The sequence below is a fragment of the Pristiophorus japonicus genome, chromosome 21 (genome assembly GCF_044704955.1).
Source record: "Pristiophorus japonicus isolate sPriJap1 chromosome 21, sPriJap1.hap1, whole genome shotgun sequence".
NCBI classification, from domain to species: domain Eukaryota; kingdom Metazoa; phylum Chordata; class Chondrichthyes; family Pristiophoridae; genus Pristiophorus; species Pristiophorus japonicus.
In genome coordinates this window covers 74439196-74452535 of record NC_091997.1, presented here as the reverse complement: position 1 = coordinate 74452535, position 13340 = coordinate 74439196, and the positions used below count along the sequence as shown (strand labels likewise).

The window sequence follows — 13340 nt, the reverse complement described above, 5'->3', positions numbered from 1 at the left end:
TCGAGTCTCGTCTCCGAGAGCATGCAGAAAGCAAGCGCAGGCAGCGGAAGGAGCGTGCGGCAAACCAGTCCCACCCACCCTTTCCCTCAACGACTGTCTGTCCCACCTGTGACAGAGACTGTAATTCCCGTATTGGACTGTTCAGTCACCTGAGAACTCACTTTTAGAGTGGAAACAAGTCTTCCTCGATTTTGAGGGACTGCCTATGATGATGATGCTTCCCTTATGTGCAATAAATTAGGACTGCCAATTAATTGAATTACTATTGCACCAATGAATTGGAGATGGGCCAAGCAAGGAGATATCTGCAGTAATGTTTTCAAACTAATATAAAAATATTAAAGCAAGCACAAAGTTCAGACATGTATTACTCTAATTGTCGCATTTAATTAAGTACTGAAGGGGTTCACAAGGAATAGTGGAAATGTAAGATGATCGTTATAAATGCATTTATGATGGTACTACAACAATATCTATCGGAACTCTTCTCCATAGGTTTTCAGCACACACTCTGTATTCTTTTCACCAGCACTGGTTAACTAGGTTCAATTCCTGCCACTGCTCATTGAACACCAGCACTACGCTATTTAAAATAAGCAGTTTAACATCTGTGTGTTAAAGTAGCACAGACAGGAATAGGTTCGAAGCATGTAAACCAGTGCACTCAAAAGACTGCACACGGGGAATTATCCCTGCCCTCCCAGCCACATGTGGAGCAGTGCTTAATGAATGGATATATAGATAGAGAGAGATATAATGGATATAGGTAAAAAAAAGACTTGCATTTATATAGTGCCTTTCACGGCCACTGGACGTCCCAAAGCACTTTACAGCCAATTAAGTACTTTTGGAGTGCAGTCACTATTGTAATGTGGGAAACGCGGCAGCCAATTTGTGCACAGCAAGCTCCCACAAACAGCAATGTGATAATGACCCGATAATCTGTTTTTGTTGTGTTGATTGAAGGAAAAATATTGGCCCAGGACACCGGGGATAACTCCCCCTGCCCTTCTTCGAAATAGCGCCATGTGATCTTTTACATCCACCTGAGAGGGCAGACGGGGCCTTGGTTTATTGTCTCATCTGAAAGACGGCAGCTCCTACAGTGCAGCACTCCCTCAGCACTGCACTGGGAGTGTCAGCTCTGGATTTTTGTGCTCAAGTTGCTGGAGTGGGTCTGGAGGGTTCGAAGGGTAGATGGATTAGTGGCGATTGGAGGGCAGTGAGGGTCTGGAACTCTTTCTGAAAGGAGGCAGAAACCCTCACCGCATTTAAACAGTACCTGGAAATGCACTTGAAGTGCCGTAACCTACAGGGCTACGGACCAAGAGCTGGAATGTGGGATTCGGCTGGGAAGCTCTTTTTCGGCTGGCGCGGACACGATGGGCCGAAAAAGCCTCCTTCTGTGCCGAAATAGCCTCTATGATATAGATAGAGATAATGGATATAGAGAGATAGATATAATGGATATAGCTAGAAATATAGAGTGAGTTAATGGATATAGATAGAGAGATCGGGATAATGGATATAGATAAGAGAGATAGTCATAGGCAGTCCCTCAAATGAGGATGACTTGCTTCCACACGAGTTCACAGATGTTTCAATGAAGGACCCGATGTTCCGGTCCTGAACTCCAATTGAGGGGGTGGAAGATGCCTGTGTGTGTATTTTTTTTTAACGTGTGGTGACCGTTGCACATTAGCCACCATTCGGGCTTGACAGAGCTAGGCCTTTATCCAGTGGCAAGGATTGACCAGGATGACTGGAGACCAGCTCTGCTGCACGGACCGAGTGCACACATATATCGCAGTGTGGGCTGGCCCGTGATGCAGAGAGATTGATAGATATAATGGATATAGATAGAGAGATAGAAAGTTAAAGAGATAGAGATAGAGAAAATGGATATAGATTGAGAGATAGAGAAATATCCATAGATATCTATCTTGAGACTTCCTATGTATCACACTTGTTTCCTGTTGCCACAATTTAATAACTCTTATGACGTTGGCAGTGATTAGATAAGATGCCTGAAGTGTAAAGGTAACGGCGGCTTCTGTTACCTTTAATAGGTAGCGATGTAAGGCCCCCGGGGCGGGGAGGGGAGGTGGTGAGTGGGAGGAGTTGAGGGGCACAGCTGTCCTCCCCACCCACCCCAGGGTAGGTGGGGCTCATTAGCCTTGGTTTCAGCCTACCTCGGAGAAGGTACTCCGAAGGTTAAAACCCAACAGGAAACCACTTCAGCTACACTTTCCGAAGTAAGTGGACACTGTGTGAGACTTGAGTTGTGCCCTGGAACATAATGGACTGCAAGGTCCGCTATGTAGTTCTCCCAACACTGGTGGCACTGTGGTACAAGTCACACCTTCCATGACCTAAGGATGTCCCAAAGTGCTTTACAGCCAATTAAGTACTTTTGGAGTGTTGTCACTGTTGTAATGTAGGAAACACAGCAGCTAATTTGCGCACAGCAAGCTCCCACAAACCAGATAATGCAATGATCAGCTAATCTGTTTTAGTGATGTTAATTGAGGGACAAATATTGGCCAGGTCACCAGGTAACTCGCCTGCTCTTCTTCGAAATAGTGCCATGGGATCTTTTACATCCAACTGAGAGGGCAGACGGGGCCTCGGTTTAATGTCTTATCTGAAAAACGGCACCTCCGACAGTGCAGCACTCCCTCAGCACTGCACTGGGAGTGTCAGCCTAGATTTATGTGCTCCAGGCCCTGGAGTGGGACTTGAACCCACAACCTTCTGACTCAGAGACGAGGGTGCTACCCACTGTGCCACAGCTGGCACTGCAAGAGTGCCAATAGAGCTCAGTGTCATTCCAGAAGATGGGGGCACTCCCGGAGCGTGGTGTTTAGCTGACAATGCGGCAGCCAGACATTGACAATGTACGTATGGGGACCCTAACTGGCTTTGAGCTTGTGTGCAGAAAACCCAGGATCACACAGACATGCCGCGTCACCAAAATCACCGCGACCACGGATGAACGAGCGTGGACAATGGAGCTCGGGTGCAGGTCAGCGACGTACCCGACGACGGTGTCATTGGCGTTGCTACGAGTCCATTCACGTTAAAGGCCGCCATCTGCTGCATTTGGGCTGCTGCAATGGCAGCCATTGGGTTCAAGTAGGTGCCCTGTGCTGCTGCCATTAGGGCTGCCTGTTGCTGCATCAACTGGAAGAAAACGGAAAATCGAGCTAGTCACATAAAAGTCCTTGACCGAATCATGCATCACGATGCCCGCTTACACACGGGTTGACACCCACGCAGACATTTTCACACCTATTGGCGACGGGGCAAAATTCAGCCCCAAATTTGAACAGTGGTGGATGGAATGCATGGGCCCAACAGGAGGACCTCTCCTCTGCATCGAGCCAGGAGAACGCAGTCCGTTCCCCAGCACGGACATCCTTTGCCGGTAGCCAAGTTTGCTGATGATACAACGATGGGTGGGAAAGCAAATTGTGAGGAGGACACAAAAAATCTGCAAAGGGATATAGACAGGCTCAGTAACGTGGCAGATGGAGTATAATGTGGGAAAATGTGAGGTTATCGACTTTGGCAGAAAAAACAGAAACGCATATTATAATTTAAATGAAAAAAAATTGCTAAGTGCTGCAGTACAGAGGGACCTGGGGGTCCTTGTGCATGAAACACAAAAAGTTAGTATGCAGGTACAGCAAGTAATCAGGAAGGCAAATGGAATGTTGGCCTTTATTGCAAGGGGGAGAGGGTATAAAAGCAGAGAAGTCCTGCTACAACTGTACAGGGTATTGGTGAGGCCACACCTGGAGTACTGCACATAGTTTTGGTCTCTGTATTTAAGGAAGGGTATACTTGCATTGGAGGCAGTTCAGAGAAGGTTCACTAGGTTGATTCCGGAGATGAGAGGGTTGACCGATGAAGATAGGTTGAGTAGGTTGGGCCTATACTCATTGGGGCTCAGAAGAATGAGAGATGATCTGATTGAAAGATAATGAGGGGGCTCGACAAGGTGGATGCAGAGAGGATATTTCCACTCATAGGGGAAACTAGGGGACACAGTCTCAGAATTAGAGGCCGCCCATTTAAAATTGGGATGAGGAAGAATTTCTTCTCTCAGAGGGTTGTAAATCTGTGGAATTCTCTGCCCCAGAGAGCTGTGGAGGCTGGGCCATTGAATATATTTAAGGCGGAGATAGACAGATTTTTGAGTGATAGGGGAATAAAGGGTTATGGGGAGTGGGCAGGGAAGTAGACGTGAGTCCATAATCAGATCAGCCATGATCTATTGAATGGCGGAGCAGGCTCGAGGGGCCAGGTGGTCTACTCCTGCTCCTATTTCTTATGTTCTTATATTCACATCAATCCACCTAAACAGGCCCGAGAGGATCCACACGTTGGCTTGAAATGCTATCGCAATAGAAGAGGCTTGCCGTAGGCTTTATTTTAGCCGGTGTTGTTTGAGTGAGGGCAAGATCATAAGACCATAAGAAATAGGAGCAGGAGTAGGCCATACAGCCCCTCGAGCCTGCTCCGCCATTCAAAAAACATCATGGTTGATCTTCGACCTCAACTCCACTTTCCCGCCCGATCTCCATATCCCTCAATTTCCCTAGATTCCACAAATCTATCTATCTCAGCCTCGAATATATTCATTGACTCAGTATCCACAGCCCTCTGGAGCAGAGAATTCCAAAGGTTCACAACCCTCTAAGTGAAGAAATTCCTCCTCATCTCGGTCTTAAATGGCCGACCCTTTATCCGGAATCTATGCCCACTAGTTCTAGACTCTCCAGCCCGGGGGAAACAACCTCTCAGCATCTACCCTGTCAATCCCCTTCAGAGTATGAAGAAACAATAAATACCGATAGTTAAGAAATTTGTGGATGGATGGAATGAGCTCGATTGTACTGGACCAGCTCTGTGATTGGCGAGATTGGAGTAAATTGAGTGGAGAGTGGTTGCCATATACCGATGAGACGGGAGAAATGATTTGAACAAGACGACGATAATTTAAGCAGCAATAAAACTGTACATGTATTGATGTTGATAAACACTGAACAGACTGGATATTTGAAGGGTGAGGCTTAAGAGGAGAATCCATAATTATTTTACTCTAACCCCAATCCAACAAGACAAAGTTGTTATTACATCATCTTTTTTTCCTTTAGTTACTGCATCAAACATTAATGCATTCTGAAAATATCCTCAGATTCTGACAGCTGGTATAAGTACATATTAAATCACATTGCTCAGTATTTCATAGACCAGACCTGCATTTGCTAGAGTTTCGAAGAATGAGAGGTGATCTCATTGAAACATACAACATTCTTACAGGGCTTGACAGGGTAGATGCAGGGAGGATGTTTCCTCCGGGCTGGGGAGTCTAGAACCAGGGGTCTCACAGTCTCAGAATAAGGGGTCGGCCATTTAGGACTGAGATGAGGAGAAACTTCTTCACTCAGAGGGTGGTGAATCTTTGGAATTCTCTGCCCCAGAGGGCTGTGGAGGCTCAGTCTTTGAGTATATTCAAGGCAGAGATCGCTAGATTTTTGGATATTAAGGGAATAAAGGGATATGGGGATAGTGCAGGAAAGTGGAGTTGAGGTCGAAGATCAGCCATGATCTTATTGAATGGTGGGGCAGGCTCGAGGGGCCGAATGGCCGACTTCTGCTCCCAATTCTTATGTTCTTAACAGCCTGAGTGATAAGAGAGCATCTTTCACAACAGGCAGTGGATGGTCAGAACATTTTTACACATCGTTTTAGGATAGAGAGACCAGAGAAACTGTGGCGACTTCCACTGGAACACAGAAGGTTAATAGGCGATTTGATAGAAGGGTACAGAACTATGAGAGGTTTTGCCAAGTTAAAATCGGGGGGAAAAAATGATGCCGACCAGTTAGGTGAGCTTGTAACCAGAGGGCATAAACTTCAAGATCAGCACCAAAATAACAAGGGAAGAGCTTGGAAGAAATTCTTCTGGCGCAGAGGGCTGTCGGGACATGGAGCACAGTTCCAGAGAGAGATAGAAGCGGAGTCCGTAAAGGGGATGGGATGAAATGGGTAACTTTTTCCAGAGGGGTGGCATGGGCGTAATCAGGGGCGCATTAACCACGGGGTGGATGGGGCTGTAGACCCAGGCTGATCAAAGAACATAGGCCCACCTATCGTCTTCTGTGCTCAAGAGAGTGAAACCTCAAGTTCGGTCGGCGATGGGCCAAATTCGGCTGAATGCCCTTTCACTTCCGTGTATTGAACATGACTTTTGGCTACTATCGAAACGGGACACATCATTGAGAAATTCGCATATAGGAAGTCTCGCAATGTTATCTTGTAAAAGATCTACAGGATAAATACCTGATTATACAGGCTAGATTCACTTATTTATACCTATATACAGAGGTACCTATATACACTAATGTACCGATATACAGAAGTACTTATATACATTAATGTACCTATATACAGAAGTACCTATATACACACTAATATACCTATATATAGAAGTACCTATATACAGTAATGTACCTATCTACAGATGTACTCATATACACTAATGTACCTATATACACTAAAGTACCGATATACAGAAGTACCTATATATACTAATGTACCGATATACAGAACAGAATATGTACTAGACTTTTTAATTTCACATGTTTTTGGGAGAAATTTGCATATATGTATAGGAATCTAGTATTGCAATGTTACCAGAACCAGCATATATACCTACTTGATACAGAATATATGTTTTCATTGTTGAATATACTGGCCTATGTTTTCAGACTCAGAATCAGAATCATATACGTAATGTAATGAACATGAACAAACATAACTATGGGCCCATTTGGATCAGTTTGCCCCCGGCCCATAAGGCCCTGAATCCGGCCCTGGGCATGATGGGCCGAATGGCCCCCTCCTGCGCTGTAAGATTCGCAGATTCTGTGCAGTTGGGTCTCTGGACTAAAGAGCAAAATAAACACATCACATCAGCTGTGCCCTATTTAGTCAACCGCGGTGTTTACGCATTACAGCTGCCGCCCTGCTGGGCTACCCACGGCTTGAGTGTAGGCTCCATATGCGCCAAACTGGATGGCCATCGGATTAAAGATGCCAAGCTGCCCCGCCATCTGGTGCATGCGTCTCAGCGTGCGTTCCTTATCCGTGTCGGCAAATTTCACCACCAGACTGGACGACGCCCCCTGGAGGAAGGAAGAGAGACGTTCAGGAGGACAGAAAGGCTTTCTTGGCTGGCAAATCGGATGCCTGCGCAATTCACAGGGTTTGCACTGCCGCGGATTTACCATTTTCTTCTACTGTTTGATTAAATGTAAAGCAAAAATAAAGAATTCTCGGTGGAGACATTTGCTCCTTTTAACGCCGCAAACTCCGTTCCCTAGCCACCCATTCCATCCCTCTCCACAACTTCTGTCTGAAGCTGAACCAGACTGTTTGCAAACTTGGTGTCATATTTGACCCGGAAACGAGCTTCCGGCCACATATCCACGGCATAACTAAAACCGCCGATTTCCACCTCCGTAACATCGCCCATCTCCGCCCTTGCCTCAGCTCATCCGCTGCTGAAGCCCTCACCCATGCCTTTGTTACCTCTAGACTCGACTACTCCAATGCACTCCTGGCTGGCCTCCCACATTCTACCCTTCGTAAACAAGAGGTGATCCAAAACTCGGCTGCCCCGTGTCCTAACTCGCACCAAGTCCCGCTCATCCATCACCCCCTGTGCTCGCTGACCTGCATTGACTCCCATTTAGGCAACGCCTCGATTTCCAAATTCTCATCCTTGTTTTCAAATCCCTTCATGGCCCTCGCCCCTCCCTATCTCTGTAATCTCCTCCAGCTCCACAAGCCCCCCCCGAGATGTCTGCGCTCCTCAAATCCTGCTCTCCTGAGCATCCGAATTATAATCACTCAACCATCAGTGGCCGTGCTTTCAGTTGCCTGGGCCCCAAGCTCTAGAACTCCCTGCCTAAACCTCTCTGCCTCTCTTTCCTCCTTCAAGACGCTCCTTAAAGCCTACCTCTTTGAACCAGCTTTTGGTCACCTGCGCTAATTTCTACTGATGTGGCTCGGTGTCAAATATTTAAGTCATGATACTCCTGTGAAGCGCCTTGGGATATTTCACTACGTTAAAGGCGCTATATAAATGCAAGTTGTTGTTGTAGATCAGTCGCAGAATACCACACAGTAGGGATGAACATTCAGGCTTTGAAAACTGAAGTACTGAAGCTAAAGATCAATTGCTTAATACATTGCAGGTGAAATATGACCCTCTCTAATGTCACTCCACCACCTGTTCGTTTTTTGCAGCCAGATTTTTTAAGCAGGCTGCCCGTCTTTTTTTAAAATGAGCTTCCTGACGTAAATCAAGCAGTGGATACTCCGTGAAATTTGGATTAGATGAAGCTGAGGCCCCTTGAAAGCAAAGCCAAGCCAGCGACAGGGACGAGCCCGCTTTAGATCAGAAGGGAGCTTTCATGCGAGAGACGCACCACGCCAAGGTGATGACGCACACTGGCACAACATCAGCAAGCAACGTGAGGCCATGGGGCAGATAGCAGAGAGAGCAGCGGGGGGGGGGGGGGGGGGCGGGAGGGCAGCAGGGGTGGAGAGGTGGGGATAGTAGCTCTTCACATGAGCTGTGGCACTTGTCGCATGCAAGATCTTTCTTGTGTCATTAGTGAGCGTTGGGGTAAATTTAGCTACCCTGTTCGACAGTAATTTAATCCACATATCAAAATTATGGGCATCTTTTTCTTTTAAGAGAAAGAAAAACTTACATTTATATAGCGCCTTTCACGATCACCAGACGTCTCAAAGTGCTTTACAGCCAATTAAGTACTTTTGGAGCGTAGTTACTGTTGTAATGTGGGAAATGTTATATATGCAGACTATAGACATACTCTCTGTGTAGTCACTGTATAGTTGCATAAGATGGAGACTTGTTACCTGATGTACAATCAATGATGTTTACACTGTGTATATAATATGCTGGCACCACTAGAGGGTGCAACCGAGGTTTCCTGCTCCTGTGGCAGAGGCTGTCCAGCAGAGGGAGACCTGAGGGTCACCTGCATAGGTGTGCAGAGCCCAGTATAAAAGGCTTTCCACCATGCTTTTACCTTACTCTGGAGATACAAATAAAGGACCAAGCTCACTACAGTTTGAGTACAACACATTGCCTCATGGAGTCATTCATAAGTGCATTACAGACATAACAGGAAACACGGCAGCCAATTTGCGCACAGCAAGTTCCCACAAACAGCAATGTGATAATGACCAGATAATCTGTTTTTTTGTGATGTTGATTGAGGGATAAATATTGGCCCCAGGACACCGGGGAGAACTCACCTGCTCTTCTTCGAAATAGTGCCACGAGATCTTTCAGGTCCACCTGAGAGAGCAGACGGGGCCTCGGTTTAACGTCTCATCTGAAAGACAGCACCTCCGACAGTGCAGTGCTGCACTCCCTCAGATTTATGTACTCAAGGGCCGAGAATGGGACTTGAACCCACAACCTTCTGACTCAGAAGTGAGTGTGCTACCCACTGAGCCACGGTTGCTACAGGAAAAAGGAAAATACTTACACGACCTCAGGATATCCCAAAGCGCTTTACAGCCATAGAAGTACTTTTGGAGTGTCGTCACTGTTGTAATGTGGGAAACGCGGCAGCCAATTTGTGCACTGCAAGCTCCCACAAACTGAAATGTTGTCTAATGACCAAATAATCTTTTTTTTAAAGTGATGTTGGTTGAGGGATAAATATAGGTCAGGACAGGTGGCATCGGTTACAGCAGGCGATACATTTGTTTTTTTCCTGCTCACTAGTTACTTTGTCGAGTAAATGGACAACAAAAATACCACTGCCAAACATCTGTACCCAGAAAAGTGCTATCTCTGGTCTGGCTTCTGTCAGCCCAACAACAACGATAACTTATATTTATATAGTACCTTTAACGTAGTAAAACATCCCAAGGCACCTCACAGGAGCATTAGAAGACAAAAAAAAATTAACACTGAGCCGCATAAGAAGAAATTATGGCAGATGACCAAAAGCTTGGTCAAAGAGATAGGTTTTAAGGAGCATCTTAAAGAAGGAACGGGAAGTAGAGAGGCGGAGAGGTTTAGGGAGGGAGTTCCAGAGCTTGGGGCCCAGGCAGCTGAAGGCATGGCCACCGATAGTTTCAGTATTTTATAAAAACTTAGCCTCTAGCTCATGGCTATATTGGCAGTTTCGGTCTTTGTGTCCCGTGCGTTATGGTGAACATCAGTTTCAAGTGTGGCTCAGTTGATAGCCATAGAATCATTGGAATTTACAGCACGGAAGGAGGCCATTTTGGCCCATTATGTCCCCGCCGGCCGACAAAGAGTTACCCAGCCTGATCCCACTTTCCAGCTCTTGGTCCGTAGCCCTGTAGGTCACGGCACTTGAAGTGCATGGGCCCAAACAGACCAACAAAGTCACAGTGTGATCCGTGGTCTGTGTTGAGTTATCCAATCTCAGTCAGGGTGACTGTTTAGGTGCTAAAATTGAACGTCAGCAACCCTGGTGGGTGGGATAATGCAGCTCGGTACACCATCCTGATCATTATCCAGTGACCCCCGCCAGAAAGGTCAGAGAGCGGCCTTACCCTGTCTCTCCTATTGTGTGTGTGTCAGGCAAGGACAGCAAGGCTCCAGTGTGAGACACCTCACGAAAGAATTAAGTTACATTTATATTCTCCTTGGAGCAGAGAAGGCCATTTGGTAGAGGGGCTTAAAATCATAAAATCAGATTGAGTAAATAAAGAGACTTTGTTTCCAATGGTTGAAGGTTCAATGAGATGTCTGCGCTCCTCAAATTCTGCCCTCTTGAGCATCCCCGATTATAATCGCCCAACCATCGGCGGCCGTGCCTTCAGCTGCCTGGGCCCCAAGCTCTGGAACTCCCTCCCTAAACCTCTCCGCCCCTCTTTCCTCCTTTAAGACGCTCCTTAAAACCTACCTCTTTGATCAAGCTTTTGGTCATCTGCCGTAATTTCTTCTTATGTGGCTCGGTGTTAAAGTTATTTGTTTTGTCTCATAATACTGCTGTGAAGCGCCTTGGAACATTTTACTACAGTAAAGGCATTATATAAATACAAATTGTTGTTCGATAACCAGAGGACACAGATTTAAGGTAATGAGCAAACAGACCAGAAGCGACATGAGAGGATCTCATAGAAACATTTAAAATTCTGACGGGATTGGACAGGTTAGATGCAGGAAGAATGTTCCCGATGTTGGGGAAGTCCAGAACCAGGGGTCACAGTCTAAGGATAAGGGGTAAGCCATTTAGGACCGAGATGAGGAGAAACTTCTTCACTCAGAGAATTGTGAACCTGTGGAATTCTCTACCACAGAAAGTTGTCGAGGCCAGTCCGTTAGATATATTCAAAAGGGAGTTAGATGTAGCCCTTACGGCAAAAGGGATCAAGGGGTATGGAGAGAAAGCAGGAATGGGGTACTGAAGTTGCATGATCAGCCATGATCATATTGAATGGTGGTGCAGGCTCAAAGGGCCGATTGGCCTGCTCCTGCACTTATTTTCAATGTTTCTATGTTTCTAAACCTTTCTTACGCAACGAGAGGTTAGGATTTGGAATGCACTGCCTGATAGGGTGGTGAATACAGATTCAATGGTAGCCTTCAAAGGGGAATTGGATAAATACTTGAAGGAGAAGAAAATTGCAGGGCTATGGGGAGAGAGCGGAGGGAGTGGGACTAACTGGATCGCTCTTCAAAAGAGCCGGCGCGGACTCAATGGGCCGAATGGCCTCCTTCTGGGCTGTACTATTCTATGATTCTATGATGTGATGCCTTTCATGACCTCAAGACATTCCAAAGCGCTATATAGCCAATTAATTACTTTTTGAAGTGCAGTCACTGCTGTTATGTAAGCAAACGCAGCAGCCAATTTGCGCACAGCAAGCTCCCACAAACAGCAATGGGAAAGTGAGCAATCAGTCTGTCTTTGTGGTGTTGGCTGAGGGCTAAATGTTGGCCAGGACACCAGGGGAACACTCCAGGATGGTCTCCGAAGAGCGCCGTGGGCTCTTTTACACCCGTCTACACAGACAGGTGGGGCCTCGGTTGAACGTCGCTTCGAAACGGCGACGTCTCCGACAAGGTAGCACTCCCTCAGCTCTGGTCCAACGTGTTAGCCCAGAATACGACTATCCCGTGGGGTCGGGGCGGTCCTGCCGAGACCCGCCAACTCTCACGATTGACGCTCACGGAATACACGGCCGCTTGGGCCAGGCATTGGTGGCCCAGTCAGTGCCCACAGAAATGTGTCCCACCACCAAGAAACAACAGCACAAGAAGAGGAGAGAAGACTGAGGAATCAAGAGGAAAGTAAAAAAAAAAAAAATAGGCAATGGTACGTTGAAACCTCTGGTCCTGGCTTTACGCCACGGAAAGAGTGGTGTTTCTCTTCTTCCGTGCTGATGAGGGGAAGAGGTTAAAGACTGTAATCTCAAGCCCAGCGGCAGCTCCCATTGAAAAGGAAGAATTGACCGAAGCCCAGTCTTTGCAGACAAGTATGTATATCTCGTTATTTAAATGAAGCAGTGGTCGGCAACCGTGCTGCGGAAGCTTTGATGGGAACAGCGACAACGCGAGGCAAGTAAACACAATCTTTTACACACAGCACAGCGCATTCAGCAGGCCACAAATTATTCATGAGCCAATTTCTGAGCGCCTGACTTACTGGCATCGTCTGGCTTCCGTGCAGGCTGTTAATGGCTGCCTGGGCCTCCGCGTGAGAGGAATATTTTACAAACGCACAGCCTAGGAGGAGACAAGGAAGAAACACAAAAGAGGGTTATCTTATTGTGCGATTATTGCTAACGATGGCCCACTCTGATGATAGTCAACAACAAGGTTGCAAGACCATTAATCCCACACAGTGGTAACATTCCATGGCAATACAACGAGTCTACAGCGCAGAAACAGGCCGCTCACCCCAACTGGTCACTGCCGGCATTTACGCTCCACACGATTCTTCCCCTCCCCCCCTTCGTCTAACCCTATCAGCATACCCCTCTATTCCGGTCTCCCTCATGTGCTCGTCTAACTTCCCCTTAAATGCATCTGTGCTAGTCACAAGAACATAAGAAATAGGAGCAGGAGTCGGCCATTTGGCCCCTCGAGCCTGCTCCGCCATTCAAAAGGATCATGGCTGGTCCGATCATGGACTCAGCTCCACTTCCCTGCCCGCTCCCCATAACCCTTTACTCCCTTATCGCTCAAAAATTAGTTCCCGGGATGTGAGCGTCGCTGGCAAGGCCGGCATTTATTGCCCATC

At 46.8% G+C, this 13340-nt stretch overlaps 1 protein-coding gene across 50 annotated transcripts in view; it reads right to left on the bottom strand.

Moving 5' to 3' along the window:
* Positions 1-13340, bottom strand: part of LOC139233716 (CUGBP Elav-like family member 4) — an 831346-nt gene that overhangs the window by 35972 nt on the left and 782034 nt on the right. For 31 of the 50 annotated variants that reach the window (XM_070864155.1, XM_070864176.1, XM_070864151.1 and 28 more), the window contains 3 exons: positions 12744-12823; positions 7053-7196; positions 3039-3183 (listed from right to left, as the gene is read on the bottom strand). In XM_070864155.1, the coding sequence (XP_070720256.1) occupies positions 3039-3183; positions 7053-7196; positions 12744-12823 (369 nt within the window). Of the gene's footprint in view, positions 1-907; positions 943-3038; positions 3184-7052; positions 7201-12538; positions 12562-12743; positions 12824-13340 lie in introns of all 50 variants that reach the window. The other 19 variants (XM_070864165.1, XM_070864179.1, XM_070864167.1 and 16 more) reach the window with 3 other exon arrangements.